General features: G+C 38.0%; 2 protein-coding genes and 1 long non-coding RNA gene across 4 annotated transcripts in view; 2 read left to right on the forward strand and 1 right to left on the reverse strand.

Annotated features, from left to right (window-relative positions):
- The window catches only part of LOC130012195 (uncharacterized), a 148,180-nt gene extending 137,201 nt beyond the window's left edge, over positions 1–10,979 (reverse strand). Inside the window, exons 1-4 of one of the 2 annotated variants that reach the window (XR_008787565.1) lie at positions 10,569–10,979; positions 10,244–10,314; positions 9,951–10,004; positions 9,630–9,725 (exon numbers count right to left, since the gene is read on the reverse strand). This is a non-coding gene — a long non-coding RNA (uncharacterized LOC130012195). Of the gene's footprint in view, positions 1–9,629; positions 9,726–9,950; positions 10,005–10,243; positions 10,430–10,568 lie in introns of those variants that run through there. The other variant, XR_008787566.1, reaches the window with a different exon arrangement.
- LOC130012188 (E3 ubiquitin-protein ligase TRIM33-like) overlaps positions 1–21,062 on the forward strand; it is a 94,560-nt gene that overhangs the window by 3,404 nt on the left and 70,094 nt on the right. The window lies entirely within an intron of this gene.
- LOC130012189 (E3 ubiquitin-protein ligase TRIM33-like) lies at positions 15,452–18,003 on the forward strand. The gene has a single exon (XM_056099610.1). The coding sequence runs from the start codon at positions 16,265–16,267 to the stop codon at positions 17,750–17,752; it is 1,488 nt and encodes a 495-aa protein (XP_055955585.1). The 5' UTR covers positions 15,452–16,264; the 3' UTR covers positions 17,753–18,003.

The raw sequence follows: 21,062 nt of genomic DNA on the forward strand, positions 1-21,062 counted from the left end.
TATAACACAGCTAGCAATATATATCTGATATGAACTGTAAGAAACTATACAGCTGCTATATAAGACTCTGACACATAAAAAAAACATGTTAAAAAGCCAAAATTAGTATAGAGCCCCCCCCCCCCCTCAAATACACCCGCTTATAATTCTAAACTAGTTTATGATAACACATCCACTCGAGTTGGTGAAGTTGAAGGTAGACAAGTGAAATGATATGAAATAAGGTTTAACGTCCTACTGTTCTGCACCGACTGGGCTAATGAAGACGGGAATATACGACAAACAGTGTGTTATAAGTGAAATTTTGCCCGGATAGCGGAGCTGACTCTTATTTCGAATTCCAATTGTTAAGGTTTTTTTAAGGTCCCCGCCAATGTGTCTACGGGTCCCCGTATAGTCGTCCTATCCGAACGCCTACACATGTTGCCCCGTGGCCGTACCACTGACAAGGAGGAAATATGCCGGAAAAAAAACGATGAACTTTCTTGGCCAACGATATGAGACCTCCAGGTTAGCGAGCCGACGTCCTACCCACTGAGCAACCGTGGCTGTCATGGGTTCTTTTACGTGTCCGACAACATTTAACGTCTTACTAATCACCACCGACTGCAATGAGGGGCCTTCTTTTATTTCGAATTCCAGTTGCCATGGATTCTTTTACGTGCCCGACAACGTGAAGACTGCAAAATGTCCCTCATAGTACACTGTATGGCGCATGCCCGTCTTTATCATGTCCACCCGAATTCCAATCAACCAATCAATCAGACGTCGGCATTGACCCGATGCCTGAAATTTCACACCCCGGGAAACAAGGCTCATGCCATGTAAAATGTGGCGCATAAAGCAGAGTGACAACTCTACTATTGCGCTAAACACTGTTTATTACACTGATTTAAAATGTGTAAATGTTAAGAGTGGTACTTGAGCTTTATCTCCGATAGGAATGTTTCTTAAGAGCTGAAAATGTCATATAGATTAAATTGTCGTACATCTCTGGACACTGTATCGGCACATGGTGTACAGGAGCATGGGAATATACACTCTGTCTCTGTCTCCCCCTCTCTCACCCTCTCTCTCTCTCTCGCTAACAAACAGACAGTGCTAGATTGACCTGTGGGCTTGACAGGATGAAACCTAGGAGGGTCTCAAGATATGAGGGTCATCGGGCCAAGATATGGGTGAGTGGAGGGTGGTGTGGGGGCTCATCGGGCCATGATTGGGGGGGGGGGGTCATCGGGCCAAGATGAGGTATGGGAGGAGGGGGGGGGGCATCAACTAAACATTCGTCAATATCTTCAATAGTGTTTAATAGTCACTTTGATCTTCCTGTTGTCGTGAGGATGGGGAGGGGCTTCAACTAAATCTGGCAATGCCAACAGAAAGACAGACAGAGCTAACATGTAATGTGTCTGATTTAATTAAAAAATTTAGTTGCCAGTTTGTTTTTGGTATAATCGTTCGGATGGGACGAAAAAACGAATCTTATGTACAAATTGGCATGATCTTTAAAGATCGCTAGATAGTAAGAATTCGATATTAGAATAGGCAGTAGCGCCGCTCTTCGGGCTAAATTTCCCTTATAGCACAGTGCATGACGTATGATCGTTTTCATTTTCACAGTCGAAGCAGTAGGGCGTTAAACTCCATGTCATTTATCATATCGTAAAATACGTTCTAAAAGAAACCCACAAACAGTTGTAATAATACATATCATTCATTTTAAACATATAAATTGAAATAAAATGACGTTTAACGTATTAAACCTGATTGACGTAGAAGAAATCCAACTGCCAAGGGATCTTTTACGTGTAGGCCAATGTATACGCGGGTTGTTTTAAGGCCCTCGGTCCTGTATCACTTTCAAGGGGAAACCAGGCGACCTCTAGGCTAGCGAGCCAGTGTCTTACCCACTTGACCACCATGGTTCCCTCTCCTATTTATAAGCCAGTACGAACACTATAAAGATATTCGGAGGTTGGTTGACCGAATGCTTAACGCGTGCGCGTTTAATAGATGGCCTGCCATTGATCAAGTAGAGTCGTCTAGCCAAGATCGTGGGTTTTCACCGGATCCTCCATTTTCCTACTATTGCTAAAGACCCCTTCGCTCAAGCGAATTATTGAAATAAAATCAAACCATTTATGTTAGTCCCGAAATGACCTAGTTTGAGTCGAGTGGACGTTAGACCTCATTTCAAAGATTCAAAGAGCCATAGAAACACACTTTCCAGTGATGTATGACACAATAACTGGAACCTCGTATTAAGACCGGTAATTTGACATTTGTTGGACATTCTCCCAAATGGTTAGTGCGCACTGTAATTGAATAAACTGGCGTGGTTTCGATATCCCGGTTGTAGGAGTAGGGTCGCCTGTCTTACCTTGTGGATTTTCTCTGGGCCTCCGGTTTCCTCCCAATGCAAAAGACCCGTACACACCAGAGAATTATTGAAATAATATTGAACCACTGTCCCGAAATGACCTAATTTGTGTCGATTGGACGTCAAACCTCATTTCTCCCTCTCTCTCTCCCCCACCGCCCCCCTCTCTCTCTCTCTCTCTCGTTAACTAACAGAGAGTGCTAGATTTACCTATAGGCTTGGCATGCTGAAACATAGGAGGGCCTCAAGATATGGGGGTCATCGGGCCAAGATAGTGGTGAGGGGAGGGGGGGGGGCTCATCGGACCAAGATAGGGGTGGGGTCATCGGGCCATGGTGTATAATATTTTGACTGTAGTCTTAAACATTCGTCACCATCGTCAATAGTGTTTAACAGATACTTTGATCTTCCTGTTGTGACGGAAGTTTCGTATGAAAACCTGGGAGCCACAGTGGCTAAGTGAGTAAGATGCTGGCTCACATGAACATATTGGCGTGCACGTAAAAGAACCTTGGCAGTTGGAATTCGATATTAGAGTAGGCCGTAGCACCAAATGGCGTATGCCCAGTTGTAGCAGAACAGCAGGACGCGTCCGGATAAGCGGTTTTAACGTTCACGTCCAAACGATTCAATATCTTTAGACAAGGTAAATACATTGCATAAAAACACGGACATTTATTTCTGAGACTTTTTTTTCAAATCGGAATGGTCCCTTTCAACCAGATTTCATTTCGGATGAAACCCAACAGATTGAACAGATGACATTATCAAAACTTTATCACGTACAAATGTGATATCGAACCCTGTATCGGTGGTTAAGTTATGATATAATTAGTATAGTCAGTTCCTTGTCCATAGTAATATCGTGTTTGTTTTTTATCAGACTCTCGGTAAACACGAGGCTTTCCATTGATAAATATTAGATAGAGCTCTTAACAAATCACGGACATCAACGTATAGTCGTTTAGATGGGACGAAAAAACGAGTCCCATGTACAAATTGGCATGCTCTTTAAAGATCCCTTGGCAGTTGGAATTCGATATTAGAATAGGCAGTAGCGCTGCTGTCCAGGTTACATTTCCCTCATAGCACTCTGCTTGGCGTATGGCCGTTTTCATTTGCCCAGTCAAAGAAGTAGGGCGTTTAACTCCATTTCATTTATCATATCGTAAAATACGTTCTAAAAGAAACCAACAAACAGTTGCAATAATACATATCATTCATTTTAAACATATAAATTGAAATAAAATGGGGTTTAAGGGTCTACTGTTTTAAACATATCAATTGCAATAAAATGGGGTTTAACGTTCTACTGTTTGTCACCAACCCGGGATAATACGGATGAGGATGAGGGACTTACTGGTTTGTGAGCCCACGGGGGACGATTATTTAAACTACCCAGGGTCACATCCGACATCACCCACTTTGAAGTTCGATAGCCATGAATTCCATTATTTTTCAATCATATATCAATTATATGGTATGTTGCGTCGTTTAGTTATAAATAAATATGATTATATCACGACTGATTTATTTATTTTGATTTCGTTTATTCAAGATGTCATAACATATATTTTACCTGTACCTTTAAATGATATTGTATTAAATTCCTTTATTTTATTTTATTATTATATGTGTAACAATCCACCTGTTTATTTAATCAGTGCAAGACAATGATAGATACGGTACATTATAATATTGATATTATTAAATATTTTCATAGAATGCTTCAATAAAACCTATATTACATTAGCAAGTATTATAAAAATAACCAAACAACATTTAGAGAAATATTCATCCCTATTTGTTAAATATAATTATAATGGAGAAATTGAACTCGACTTCTCCTAACCAGCACAGAATTCTATTTGACTTGTACCATTAAAATAAAAGTGAGAAAAGTGATTGGATGAATGATATGTCTCTTTGTTTAAGAAATAACCTTTGGGTATGAAAGTTGATTTTATCACACTAAAATACATTTGTCGTATTTAGGTATGAAAGTTGCCATACTTAAATATATTTGTCATATTTAGAATACACATTGAACAAGCTCAATCCTAAAAATATATCTAAAAATAAATAATTCCCATACCCTCTCTCTCTCTCTCTCTCTCTCTCTCTCTCTCTCTGTTGAATGCAGTCTGAATCTAATCAATTAAGTGGAATCTAATCATTAGTCAATATTGCAAGGGAGTTAAATCTTTGTTAATTTTTAGAATATAATAATTTATGTGTATATTATTCTTAATCAATCAAGTGGAAGTTCAGTTTACTTTTATTACAAATATTATTCGGGACACTTTATTACCTCGAAACTTTTAGATCTTTCGAACTTCGAGGTCGGGTATTCCCGAACTTAGTTTAAAATTACTTTTTAAAAGTATGTTGATATACTGTCTCAAGAGCTTGGAATCCATTTCTCAACTCTGAATGTAATATAGACAAAACATTCAAAAGCTTTTGCGTAATCTTAATAATTTTTTCAAAACAATTCATTTCACTCTGAATCTCTTCATATTTTACACTTTTGCCGAAGAGCATCTAATTCTTCTATCGTTGAACCTATTAAAGTCAAAATCTCCATACCTGAGAAATCTTTTTGGTTTCTAATTTATTTAGAATCTCATATTATTTCTCACTTGTTAGCACGCGCGCGCTGTATCACACGGTCTGTCATTGAGTCAACTGGTGGTGTTTCGATTCCCCGGTTGTACGTGACAAGGGGTAGGGTCGCCTGTCCAACCTCGTGGGTTTTCTCCGGGTCCTCCGGTTTCCTCTCACAGCTAAAGACCCCGTTATGGAAATTATGGAAATAAAATTCAACCATATGTTAGTCCCGAAATGACCTAGTTTGTGTCGAGTGGACGTTAAATCCCATCTCTCTCTCACTTTGATAACTATTCAATGATTATTCCCTCGAACACCTCTTCCGAAGAACTTGTAATTAAATATTATATTGTTAAATATAATATAATAAGATCAAAACCTTCAAACATCCCTATTAGATTTCTTTAAGTTAGAAAAATTTATTGATGAGAATGCTTGAATATTCCAGAACATCCCTAAATATTCCTTCTAACACCTTCCCCGAAGAGCTTCGAAATGAAATGAAATGCTCCGAACTCGACTAATGAAGACGGGCATACGCCATACAGTGTGCTATGGGGGAAATTTATCCCGGATAGCGGCACTACGGCCTACTTTCATATATAATTCCAACTGTCAAGGGATCTTTTACGTGCACGCCAATGTGTACACGGGACCTCGTTTTTTCGTCCCATCCGAATGACTAGACAGTTGTGCTTGTCAGGCCCTCTGTCCTGCATTACTGACAAGGGGAAACCACACCGGAAAATCTGGATGAACATTCTCGGCCAATGCAGGGATCGAAAACCGACTTCCAGGATAGCGAGCCAGCGTCTTACCCACCTAGCCACCGTGATCCCCTCCGAAGAGCTTCGAAGTCTTTCATCTATTTCAATCTAATATAGAACAAATCTACTTTGTTTAAGAAATAACTTTAGATATGAAATAAGCCTAAAGGGTAATTGTCATACTTAGAAATCACAATAAAAAAACTCAATCCTAAATATAACATCTAAAGTTACTAAATTAAATACCCTTAAAGTTGATATAACTGACAACTTAAATCCTTTATGAAAATATCTCTCTAGAATAGCAGACGAATTGCCGTCGGCAAGCATTCGACCCATCTTTTAACCCCTAACATAAACACCCAATGTTTGTCAGTGATACAAGCCCCTACTATCCAGCTCTTTCTAAACTATACAAATCATATTAGTCTTGCTCATCCAGTCATCTCAAAAAATTAACATGGAAATTGGTTATTGTAAACCTTTTCACAAGATATTCTCAGCCAACTCTGAATTATAAACAATTTTCTTGCTTACATTATCTTTATTTGCTATTGAAGTCACCAAATATAGTAACTTTTGAAACATTAAGAGCCATATTTTAAAATTTGAAGCATATTTTCAGATAGACACTATGTACTCAACAGCCAAAAAACTCTACACTCCAAAATCCCACTGCCAACCTGTTTAATTAGAAAATATCTGCAAATTATTTATTTAATGTAATTCTTTTTCTCTATATAATCTTCATTTAGACGTAAAGTCATCAAATATTGCAATAATTGAAACATTGAAATTTATAATTAGTATTTAAAACCAGATTTTCTTATTGACACTAAATGTACTTAAAATCTGTATCGCTCTATTGTATTATAGGTGTGCAAAATACAGGCAATGATTTTATTTATATATATCATATTTTACTTTTTACTCTTTTATACATACTCAACTCTTACACTATACACATTATAAATAATTTTACTGTTCACTCTTTTATATCTACTCAACTATTAGACTATACATATTATAAATAATCAAAAATATTTGTTTTAATTATTATATATTATTGTATTTTACTTTGCCTGTGTGTCATATATACATGTAGTAACAGGGAATACTTTGCCCGTGTGTGTCTTATATAGTAACAGCGAATACTTTGCCTGTGTGTGTCTTATATAGTAACAGGGAATAAGTAAAAAAATAAATTAAAGGTGTGGAAATTATAAAATACTGTAAATATTATAATGTATAATTATATTCTGTGAATAAATATATTACAAGCTAAAATAAATATCATTAGTATATCATGTATTATATACCTGACTGATATCATTACAATATCATTAGTATATCATGTATTATATACCTGAATGATATCATTACAATATTATTAGACCTCTACTATTGATCAATCAATTATATGTTATGATACTTCGTTTAGTCATAAAATACTATATTACTCGTCTAATGATAGCAGTTGATTTAATGTTGATTCATTTCACTTGAATAGATGTTCGTTATACCCATTATAAATAATTACATCACTTGTACAATATAGCTTAGGTTAACCTTTGTTACAATTCTGATTCATTCCACATGGGAGCCACGGTGGCTCAGTGAGTAAGACGTTAATTGGCTAACCTGTCAGTGATGTAGGACAACGTATAGTCCTTTGGATGGGATGAAACACCAAGGTGAGGTCCATTGTACATATTGGCATGCACATAAAAGAACCCATGAGAGTTGAAATTCGAAATAAGAGTAGGCCGTCGAGCCTCTGTCAGAGCAAAATTTCTCTTATAGCACACTGCATTAGCCCAGTTGGAGCTGAACAGTAGGACGTTAAAATCCATTTCATTTCATTTCACTTGAAATATACTGATTATAGACATTAATAATTCCCATCATATCTTGTAATACAGTAAACTTTGATGTTAATTATTCTCCACTATAAACCAATGATATGCTGGGTTTAGTATTAATTGGCCATCTATTATAGTTCATATAATATTAATAGTACATCATACTATGATATGCTTGGTTTAGTATTAATTGGTTATCTATTATAGTTCATATAATATTAATAGTACATCATACTATGATATGCTTGGTTTAGTAGTAATTGGCCATCTATAATAGTTCATATAATATAAATAATATAGGATGTAGGTAATAGTTAACATGTACAGAAATTATTCACCTTAATAAGAGAGAGAGAGAGAGAGAGAGAGTTTCGTTTTTAACATATGTTTCGATTTTATGTAAATGATTCGCTTATGCGTATGGGTCTTTAGAAGTGGGAGCAAAATTAGGAGGATGGGCCCTACTTCTTGTCCCGTACAAGCGGGGAATCGAAACCACACCACTTGACTCATTGCAGACCTTATGATCCAACGCGCATGCGTTAACCTTTCGGTCACGCAACCTCCCGCAATATTTGGAGAATTAATCTCTCAACTAAATATCCGCTTCAACCACATGGATATTAAAGATACATTGTCACAAATATATTTATCGTGGGTTTTTTCCTGGTCTATCATATACATAGAGTCAATCTGCATGGAGTAGGTTCCCCGCATATACGTGTCAACGAATCTCGTGGGTTTTTCCGGGTCCTGAACTGCGGTTTCCCTCCACTTAACCCCATATCTATCTATCTTTCTCTCTAAATATAATCTAAACGTGACATGTTAATACTATTATAAAGATAGATCTAGGAGTAGCCCATGTCACCAACGCTAACAATATCCGTCGTCCTTTAATATAACATACATTCATAATACACCGCTAGATATGCATAGTGCTAGATATGCATTCATATATATAACATAAATATAGTCTCAATATATATCACACTATAAGTTGATCTACTTCCATACTACCTATGAATACTAACTCAATGCATGAAATTCAAACAAAAATCGAAATAATAGAACAAAATACAATACAAGGTTACAATATTCTAAAATATATAAATTAGCTGAGGTCAAAAACGGTGCTAAAAAGCAAATTAAACAATTAATCAATCAAAATAATACAGTATTTGATAATGAACAAGATATTCTAGACACAATTCACCAATATTACCAACAACTATATACATCCCAAAACATTAACGAAAACCTAATAAACTCCTATATTGAAAACAGTAACATAAATACTCTAACTAACACGGAAAGAGATTCCCTGTCTCATTTCATATCTAAAGATGAAGATCTTAAGGCCTTACAAAGTTTCAGATCAAACCGTAGCCCAGGCATCGATGGTATTCCAGGAGATTTCTATATCAAATTCTTTGACACCATAGGAACCGACCTGACAGAAGTAATAAACAACGTCTATCTACAGGGTGAATTATCAAACACAATGAGAACCGGTATAATAATAATTAATTATAAGAATAAATTGTTTGTCTATAAGAATAGAGGCGACCACCGATTACTTAAGAACTATAGACCAATAAGCCTGTTATGTGTCGACTATAAAATCATCACAAAAATATTAAGTATATGAATGAACACAGTTATTAACAAATTGATCTCTAAAACACAAACGGGAGCCGGACCAAATAAAAGCATCTTCGATAACCTGTATTCAATTGATTCAATCCTAAATTATTTAGACACACATGAAACTAATGCCTATATCTTATCGTTTGATTAGGAAAAAAGCCTTTGACCGTATTGAACACGATTATATAAAAACCCTACTAAAACACATGAATTTTCCAAATTACATCGTAAATTGGGTTACAATACTGTTTAAAAATTTGAAAAGTAAAGTTCAAGTAAATGGATCCTTCTCTCAAAATATCAAAAATAATCGTTCGATCCGTCAAGGTTGTCCTCTATCCATGATTCTCTATTCCTTACGTATAAATTTTGGCTCCGTATCTAGTTCTCAACTAAATTTAGATAAAACCGAATTCCTCCATGTTGGTGTTCGTAAACCATCAAATGACTCATTTCCTGAAAATATAAACATAAACATTAAAACAGACACAATTAAATTACTGGGCTTTTGTTTTGAGATCAATAAAATGGAAAAAAATCTGGTTACCCCTCATCATGACGATTAAATCAACTATTAGTCACTGGTCTACTTACAACCTATCGATTAAAGAAAAAGTCTGTACTTGTACTGGTCACTCATTGATAGTAAGAACGTACAACCAAAAATAAACAAACACCTACCTCATATAAATTTTGAAAAAGTTTGGCATAATTTATATAAATGTCCAACACTATCTGAAATAGAAAAAGAATTTATGCACAAAATAATACACAATGCATTTCCCACAAAAGATATTCTCCACACTCGAAATATTTACGTAGATGACTATAAATGTCAATACTGCAAGAAAAATAATGAAACCTACAGTCACTTATTTCTACACTGCCCTAAATTACAGCACTTTAAATCCTTTGCTGCTACACATATAAACAATATACATTCCACAAAATCCTTCCATATCATGTATCTCTACCTCTGGATCATATGGTCCAACAGAATGCATCCCTATATCAACAACATCTCCAACCATCTGATATACCAATTCTATACAAAAAGAAAAGAAAAGAAAATATAAATAAAATCACCAAGCTTCACCCTACTCTGCCTTACTAAATTCTCTGGTGTAAGGCAAATTATCGTTCTGTGTGAAGCTTCTAAATTAATTACTCTATTATGTGACTAAGCAGATCGTGCTATTTACTTTTAAGTTGCCATAACTTGGCATCTTAATCAACTTTCGTTTTCGTTAAATGGCACTTTCATACTGTGTCGTATAAACAAAATACCCATGCACCCACCGAAATAATTGTATGTTCAAAAGAAAAAAAAGAAGCAGGTGCAGGTTCGAAGGCATGGCAAGAGGAATATCAGTTAAGTCGTCCACGAGCAAAGTCGTCCACACGAAAAATCTGGTGAAGTCGTCCACACTCGTTGGTGCAGTCGTCCACATAGGCGTACGGGGAAATTTTTGACTGGGGGGGGGGGGGGCGGTGGTGGTTGGTGCCCAAAAAATGTAGTTAGGTTCTTAGTATGTTACATAATAATAATAAATTCGCTGTTAAATTGGACACATTCAAGAACACAATATTTTTTTTATACAATTTTTACAAAGTACAATTGTGTGCCCAAATACGTTGGTTAAGTCGTCCACACGACATAGTTTACTTTCGGGACACATTCGCTTTATCATTTCGGAACATCTCCACGCTAGAGCGGGCCCGTTTATTAATAAACAACAAAGTAAATTGTACACTAAAATATATTAACAATCAAATATTTATTTTTTCAGTTACAACAAAAAAGCATTAACGAAGGATTTTTCAGGCGGGATATCCGTGTGGGGAAGAATCGCCATGGAATTGTTGCCACAGAGAATCATTGAATTTGTTATATTTATGAAATTGTTATGTATTGAAATTTTATTGTACACTTTATATTGAATTTTATTGTAAATTTTGTTGTACACGTATCATCTGCTGGCACTGGATCATCTATTAACCTAAAAAATCAAATAATACAAAATACTAATTAACCAGGGACGAAATGGCTCGGATGGGACAAAAAACCGAAGTCTCGTGTATGTGGCGTGCACGTTGAAGATTCCTTGAGAGTAGGCCGCAGCGCCGCTGTCCGCTCTAAGTGTCCCTCATAGCACACTGTATGGCGTATGCCCGTTTTCGTTAGCACAGTGGGAGCAGAACAGTAGTTTGCTGTAGTTTACAAGTGATTCCAATCGCTTAAAGTGGCAGATCGAGACATTAACCTAATTCCGTTCTAAACAGGGAGCCAAAGGGTGCTAGCTTACTAAGTGAGTAAGACGTTGGCTTGTAAGCATGGAGGTCGCGGTTCATCTGGATTTTCCGACGTGGTTTACGTTTGTCAGTGGTGCAGGACAGAGGGCCTAGTCGTTTGGGTGGGACGAAAAACCGAGGTCCCGTGTATACATTGGCATTCACGTATGCCTTGACAGTTGGAATTATTGGGTATTATTAATTGGGTGATATTGGGCAATTCGGTGCGCCCGGTCGGGACATAGTAGAAAAAATGTTATAGGCCAAGGCATGTCATAGATTTACCATTAAAATCAACTGAGGAAAGAATTACTAATCTGACATCATAATTATGAATATGCTTAGCGTTATAGCCCTTGATTTCACATAAAATGTATCAAAGCTATCTTCAGGGCTGAATTATTGCCCGAATTTCATGAAATTTGCTAAAATCCATATCAGCCTGAATTTGACCATCTTTCTTTTATTTAAATTTGGTTTTGGTGTTCAATAGGAGAATGTCTCAGTCACGAATACGGAAGGACTCCTCACTTTTTTTTCTATTTGCAATTTTTCTATATACACCCACGCGTAATATAGGCGTATAGAGTTGTCGGCTGTCGGTCAGCTGTTTCGTTACACAAATTTACAGACCTTGAGAGGATGATACCTGTCCATTTATCCTGCATTGTTGTAGTTTTATAGTGAAATAGATAGAGTGACTAATGTCGTCCAAGTTTATAAAACAATCAATTATTGTACCAGGTGAGAATATATATATAAATAATCTTGTCTTGGAGAGCGGCGCGACAGCTTACTCTTACACGGAATTCCAATACCTGCACACCTGCATAATGGAAAACGGGGGAACCACGCCAGTTCATGACAGTACATTTAACCCCGTATTTATCACAGTCACACCCAATATATATAATACTGGAATGGGGTTTAACGTCTTCTCAATTTAAGACTAATTAATGTATTTTTCTTTTCGATCGCCAGGCGTGCAATACGATGGGGAACTTAGCCTGGAATGCAGCTTTTTACATTATCCGATGGATTAGGCACATTTCCTTTGTCAATTCCGCCGAGGCCACCCTGAAAAGCGAGAACGAGTTCTTCTCGGGCCCATAGCGTGATTCGAACTCTAAAACGCAATTTAAAGTAATATTTAACTGTAAATGATGTTACATCAAAACAGCTGTTATACCTTCTTTTAATTTCCACTACCTTAATTATGGGGGGTTGGATGGCCGAATGGTTTCGATTCCCCGGTTGTACGTGACAAGGAGTAGGGTCGCCTGTCCAACCTCGTGGCTTTACTCCGGGTCCTCCGGTTTCCTCCCGCTGCTAAAGACCCCTACGCACAAGCGAATGATTGAAATAAAATTGAACAATGTGATAGTCCCGAAATGACCTAGTTTGTGTCGAGTGGACGTTAAACCCCATTTCTCTCTCTCTCTCACCTTAATTATGTTTTATTAGTCGCTACCCACTGTAAAATAGGGTGTTGGATGGCCGAATGGTTAGCGCGTGCGTGTTGTATCCAGGGTCGGATTGGGGCCGGGAAACGGCCCGAGGTCCCGTGTCGGAGCGGCCCCTTTTACTGATCGCGGAGCCCGGATGGGGGAGTCCATGTGCTCTCCCCCGGGAAAATTTTGAAAAATCGGAGGCCATTTCCCGCAATTTGAGACCATTCCCGACATCCCAATTCTGTAATTTCATCTCTGTAAATAACGAGTTAATAAAAATGTTAAGGAATGTTTAACACCAGTCTCAGGAAATCGTCTCGCACTCATATTCAGCAAGCAGACTAGCTATCATCAAATTTTGCTGAGGCCTTAAAATTGAAAATTTTTTTTGAGTTACAAACGATCGGCAGACGTTTCCGACGTATCCCCAGAAACAGGGTGCAGGGGACTTAATAATTAGTAAATTTGCGGGTGAAAGTGTCTGGTGAATCCGGTGAAATTTTCGGATTCCGAATTCCGGCCCACACCCAGCACACCCGGCCCAGAAAGTCTATTATACCAGCCCATTCCAAACTCCAGTGATGGCGTGGTGGCCCGTTAAAGCTACCGGCCACATACAACATGATCATCATCGCTGCATGACCGGTTCAATACACCCCCCCCCCCCATATAATGTTCAGAAGAAAAAGGTTTTATTAGACGAATTGCACCAAATTATTTTTTTCATTTTTTGTCTGACCGGCCGATGGCCCAATCCAGCCCTGGGTGTTTCATAAGATCTGTCATTGAGTCAACTGGCGTGGTTTCGATTCCCCGGTTGTATGTGACAAGGAGTAGGGTCGCCTGTCCAGCCTCTTGGGTTATCTCCTTGTCCCCCGGTCCCAGCCCTACGTGCAAGCGTATTATTGAAAAAATTGAAATACACTGTATATGTTAGTCCCGAAATTACCTAGTTTGTTTCGAGTGAACGTTTAACCCTATCTTCTCCCTCTCCATTGTAAAATACTGATTATTTGTTTGTTCTCAAATCCCCCCCCCCCCCCGGCATCAACAGTTGTAATAAAATAAGTTTATTTTAAACAATAAACCACAGCACATAATTATGGAAATAATAATTTATTTTGACATTAGGAAGTAATCTCTCAACTAAACGTCCGTTTCCACCGTAAGAATATAAAAAAAATGTCCGCCTAGTATCCGGTATCAGACGAAGGACTAGTCAGCTTAACGGACGCTGTCCCTGGCAGACGAAAATCAGGATCGACAAATCTCAAGGTCCTTCTCAAGTTTCGAAATGAAATAAAAATGAAATGAAGTTTAACGTCCTACTGTTCTGCCCCGAAATGGGCTAATGAAGACGGATATCCATACAGTGTACTTTCAGGGAAATTCTGTCCGGGCAGCGACACTACGGCCTACTCTTATATCGAATTCCAACTGTCAAGGGATCTTTTACGTACACGCCAATGTGTACACGGAACCTCGGATTTTCGGACCCTCCGAACGACTAGACAGCGGTCCTTGTCAGGCCCTCCGTCCTCAATCACTGACAAGGGGGAATCACGACGGAAAATCTGGATGAATTTAAATTTCTCGACCAATACAGAGATCGAACACCCAACCTCCAGGGTAGCGAGCCAGCCTCGAGATTCGAACTCAATCCCCTGACTCGTTGACTACCACGACCATCAATATTTTAATATCAGAATACTTAGACATTGATTTATTGTCTACGGTATCATCTCAATGGAAGCGGACGTAAATTAACCTTGATATTACGTCAAGTATTATATTATCAAGCGAGTCGCGGTGGCTCAGTGAGTAAGACACTCGTTCGTTAACCAGGGGGTTATGGGTTTGATGCCAGTGTTGGTTGAGAAAGCTATTCGGGATTTTCCGGCTTGGTGTCCCTCTGTCAGTCCTGCAGGAACACCGTCTAGTCGTTCGGATGGAGCATGGGACTAAAATCGGAGAGTCCCGATGAACTTTCTAAGTAAGGATATAGCGCCATGTGGAACCCAGCCGTGTATATTATATCTAGAGGTTTATTAACTAGTTGATATATTACTACATTGTTAAAGATACCAAGTTGATATATTACTACATTGTTGAATATACCAAGTTGGAGACATACAGAGGAACACGTGGAATTATAGCTGTGTAAACGTATAAACATTATACATTATATTATATCTCACTATAAGTTGACCTACTTTCATACTACATACATTCATAATATTATAATTATAGACGTACACCGCTAGATATAGTGTCAATATGATATAGCGTGATAGTGGTAGACTCTGTTACCCACGCTAACAATATCAGTTGAACTTGACATGCATACATAACATACATTCATAATATTATATCAGTGGTGGTTGACGTACACCGTTATCGTCTGGGTGACAAAGGCAAATGCCGAAGGTCATTATATCAAAACGAAAATAAAAATAGAATTTCCGAGAAACTGCAGCAAGTTTACGCATGTTCAGTCTACGGCATAAGGAAGACAAACTGTGCAAGACGATGAAAGACGTGGATTTTTATGTGATTTAGACGTTTTCGATAGAATTTCCGAGAAACTGTAGCACATTTTCACTTGTACAGTCTACAGTCCGAGGAAGATAAATTGTGTAAGACGATGGTATTATAGACGTACACCGCTAAATATAGTGTCAACATGACATGGCGTGCTAGTGGTAGACTCTGTTACCCACACTAACAATATCCGTGGTAGTTGATACACACAGTGATAGTCTGGGTGACAAAGGCTAATGTCGAAGGTCATTATATTAAAAAGAAAATAAAAATAGAATTTCCAAGAAACTGTAGCAAGTTTACGTATGTTCAGTCTACAGCATAAGAAGAACAAACTGCGAAAGACGAAGAAAGACGTGAATTTCTATGTGATTTACATGTTTTGTTTGAATTTAATACTTTTGATTTTTAGTTCATCTATCTCGATATCAAGTATTATATTGTTTGATTTTGTATTTTCATCCAGTTTGAACTCGTATTGTCTACAATTATGTGACTTAGACGTTTCTAAGAAACTATATCAAGTTTATGCATGTTCAGTGTACAGTCCAAGGAAGATAAACTGCTCGAGAAGATGTCAGGCGAGGTTAGACGATTTGGCTAAATTTAGCAGTTTTGATTTCTAGGATATCGTATATATTATATTTAGCCTAATTGTTTGTTGTTGTTTTGTCCAGTTTATACAACCAGTGCAACAAACAGTTATTTAAAATGGCAGAGAAGGAAGTGTGTAGTATTTGTTTGAACGAATTTCAACAACGCGTGGTACTCGATTGTGCACACCCCTTTTGTTTTATCTGTTTAGAAGATTATGTGAACAAAACCTCCACTAAAGATCAGTTCCAATGCCCATTATGCCGTATTTTTATAAATCTCAGTGACGGAGGTCTGGATCGATTTAAACCTAAACCAATTAATATTCCTCAATGTGATGTATGTACGGAAGATACATCTCAATATTTCTGTCGAGACTGTGATCAATATTTATGTAAATCATGTAAAACCATGCATGATAAGTTAAAATCTTGTAAAGACCACGTTGTGTCTCGATATGATGAAACACAGATCTATCAAGCGCCTACTTCACACGAAACAATAAAGGAAAAAGCTTCGGCTTCGTCTATCCCAAATCCTAAAGATTTCTGTCTGCGCCATGAAAAGGAGCCCGTAAAAGTATACTGTAAAGATTGTACTGTAGCCGTTTGTTTGAAATGTTTCTTGGCCGATCATAATGGACACAATTATTTAGATTTACAGGAGGATGAAGTCAGACAAAGTATCAGACACGACTTACAATCACTGAATGATGAATTAAAAAAACAAATCACTAATTTTCAGAAACATTATGATAATTTAAATAGCAAATTAACTGAAGTCAAAAACTGCACAAAAACTGAATGTGACAAAGTAGATGCACAAGTTGAGAAAATCTGCTCAGAATTTCATAAAATCGGAGAAAATATTAAAAAGGAAATGCAAGAAACTAGTGAAGAGGAAGAATACAAATTCAGGAAATTAATGGAGGACATTAAAAGACTAACGGAAGATTTAAAAGCTAGTGTTAAATATTCAGTGAATGTTTTAGAAGATTCATCCGTTGTTCAAGTTTTACAAAGAATACCTAAAGTTAGACAGGAAAAAGATGAAAGTTGTTGTAGAAAATTGGATATACCTGATGTAAGATATTCAACATTTCAAGTAGCAGAGATAGATAGAACTTTGTTAACTAATCAACTTGGTAAAATTGTAAGTTGTCATCAGAATATGATTGGTAAAGTTGTAAGTTGTCATCAGAATATGTTTGAAGATGTTTTTAATGTGGATACTGTGCCAGGTTATGGTGGTTGGTATTATGGTAAACAACATGTAGTTTCAGGTTTTACATGGCGTATTGATGTGTATAAACTAGGATCATCTTTATTCTCTTTTGGATTAAACCTGAATGACGTAGAAGATAAAAGTATTACGTCATGTAAAGTTGACGTCACATGTAAACTTATAAATAAAACAGATGATAGACAATCTGTAGTTAAACAATGTAATGGGACTGTTAGACCTGGTGTTTGGTCAGACTGTTCTACTGATCTTACTGACTTGGAGAGAAGACTCAGTAATCCTGGCAGTGGATTTATTGATGATCATAGAAACTTTACAATTCAAGTAACAATTAATAAGATAACTGACATTAAAATAGATTAATAATTAGACTACTGTTATGGCTGAATTATTGTTAAATAATGTTTTGTTTACGGTGTAAGGGAGATAACATTATTTCTATCCGAAATGGAATAAATTATGGTCAATCGCTGGAAGAAGTAGTTGATAGTTTTTTTCAGATGGAACTTTAATACATGTATAATATCATTCCATATTATAATAAAAAATGATTCCAGATGGAGCTAAAATACGTGTATAATATCTTTCCATATTAGAATAATAATTGTAAACTCTTTGTATTGTTGTTTTATTATGAAGCACTGGTAGTAACCAACAGGTCAAGGGAAACAAAACAAGTTACTGAACACAGGCATTCCAACCCATTCTTGTTCGACACCGGCTTTGACTGAGAAAGTTGAACAATTTCCAGCCTGTTTTCCACTTTGTTAGGAAAAACGTGTAGTTACCATTTTTAAAACAGTTCTTGATCTTGAAGTCTGTTAACTTACATTAATGCAATAAGAAAAAAACCTGTGCGCCGTTAATATAGAGGTAGCAGTTTACTGTTAAAGGTACACCAGTGAGAGGAAACCGGTGGACCCAGGGAAAACCCAAGAGGTTGGACAGGCGATCCTACTCATTGTCATGAACAAGCGGGGAATCGAAACCACGCCACTTCACTCAATGAGAGACCTTATGATGCCACGCGCACGCATTAACCATTAGGCAACCCAACCACCTCTCACTAGAAGATAGGATAGAGGGTTACAAATCTGATCACAAATTTGTATTAATACCTACTTTAAATTAATAGCTGACTTAATTGGGTAGAAACGCCATTGTACGGACTAAATTCTCCCCTGTGCATTGCATTGTGAATCGTTATGTAAAAAAGTGAAGCAAAGTCTCTATATATTGGTGAGATTACAAGATTGTACCAAGGGTTAAGTAATTATCAGGAATTGTTCTTCTTATATAAAATATTCTTCGAAATGTCGCCTAAATATGGTACCTATTAACCATAAGCATGGTTAATACTGGTTTAGTCTATCCAATTAGTAAAACAAGCCAAAATATGGTAGCTGTTTACCTTAAGCATGGGTAATAGCATGTTAGTCTATCCAATTAGTAGATATCACTAACAGATTATTGCTCTGTCTTACTAGCTATCCTTGTATAACCCACCATACAAGTTGTACTGATGTCGTCATGTCACGTTATATAACACAGCTAGCAATATATACTATTCAAAAAAAGTAGGGGATATTTGATTTTTAAGTGTTATTAAAGTCACCTAATGAAACTGACGAAGAAACAAATGACAAAATGAAATGAAGTTCACATTCATCGATTTATTCCAAATGTTCGTTAGACTAAGTAAGGCACAGACTGACCATTACAAGGGTAAAATGATACCCGGGGTCAAACAGCAAAGTTACCACAGCATCACAACCAAGTCAGTAAAGGGTAAATCCTCCTCTGTTTGCCAAACAAGCATTGATCCGACGTGGCATACTCCTAATGAGACGTCTAAGGTCATTTTGGTCCAGATTGTCCCATTCCTGTTGCAACGCAGCAGCAAGTTCTTGGACATTGGCAGGACGTTGTTGACGTTGACGTAACCTCTGTCCAAGCATGTCCCAGACATGCTCGATGGGGGAGAGGTCGGGACTCAGTGCTGGCCATGGTAATGTGGTGATGTTCTGTTGTTGGAGGTAACCTGTAACGATCCTGGCCCTGTGACATCTTGCGTTGTCATCCTGGAAGATGAAACGGCGGCCATGACGTCGTGCGAACGGCACAACATGGACTGCCAAGATGTTGTCCCGGTAGTACTGGCCTGTAACACGCCCTGCAACAACATGTAAAGCCGTTCTTCCAGCAACAGTGATGCCTCCCCACACCATAACAGAACCACCCCCAAATCGATCATGTCTGATGACGTTAACGTCTTGGAAGCGCTCGTTTCGACGACGCCACACCCTCCTACGTCTGTCCAAAAAATCAACAGTGAACCTTGACTCATCTGAAAACATCACATTGCTCCAGCGTCGATTATCCCAGTGTTGACGATCCCTACACCAACGACGTATTGCCTGAATGTGATGATCTCTCAAACAAGGGATCACGCGAGGACGTCGGGCGCGAAGGTGACCCCTATGCAGTCGATTCCGAATCGTCTGGCCACTCACTCTCACTCCAGTGTCTGTTTGAAGACAAGCGCTGATCTGATTTGCTGTGATGACACGATTTCTCAAGGCCAAGGTACGGATAAATCGATCCTGGGCTTGAGTTGTCGCCCTTGGTCGACCTGGGCGTGGTCTGTCCTGTACAGATTGTGTATCACGGTATCTGGACCATAGCCTGCTTATGACAGACTGAGAAACATTCATCGTCCGCGCCACAACCGCATGTGTTGTGCCGATCTGTAGCATGCCAAGGGCACGTAACCTTTCATTTTGGGTAAGCCGACGCATATCAAAATTTGTTTTCTGGTCACTAAAACAATTAAACTGATGTTTCCACCCTGGAATTCAATGCCACAATGACTGTAACATTCAAAGTCAGAGTCGTGCAAATCTTGGGTTGGACCCCCATGATGATCCCAAGCATCACCTGCATTCCATGCGGTAGCTATTGGTGCGTTTGGGCGTCACATGTAACTGGAAATGTTTCTTCTGTTAGGTTCTATAGTGACTTTTTTCGTAGTCATTTGCATATTTTAGTATTATGCCCCCAAAATCAAATATCCCCTACTTTTTTTGAATAGTATATATCTGATATGAACTGTAAGAAACTATACAGCTGCTATATAAGACTCTGACACATAAAAAAAACATGTTAAAAAGCCAAAATTAGTATAGAGCCCCCCCCCCCCCTCAAATACACCCGCTTATAATTCTAAACTAGTTTATGATAACACATCCACTCGAGTTGGTGAAGTTGAAGGTAGACAAGTGAAATGATATGAAATAAGGTTTAACGTCCTACTGTTCTGCACCGACTGGGCTAATGAAGACGGGAATATACGACAAACAGTGTGTTATAAGTGAAATTTTGCCCGGATAGCGGAGCTGACTCTTATTTCGAATTCCAATTGTTAAGGTTTTTTTAAGGTCCCCGCCAATGTGTCTACGGGTCCCCGTATAGTCGTCCTATCCGAACGCCTACACATGTTGCCCCGTGGCCGTACCACTGACAAGGAGGAAATATGCCGGAAAAAAAACGATGAACTTTCTTGGCCAACGATATGAGACCTCCAGGTTAGCGAGCCGACGTCCTACCCACTGAGCAACCGTGGCTGTCATGGGTTCTTTTACGTGTCCGACAACATTTAACGTCTTACTAATCT

Source organism: Patella vulgata, chromosome 3, assembly GCF_932274485.2.
Source record: "Patella vulgata chromosome 3, xgPatVulg1.2, whole genome shotgun sequence".
NCBI lineage: Eukaryota > Metazoa > Mollusca > Gastropoda > Patellidae > Patella > Patella vulgata.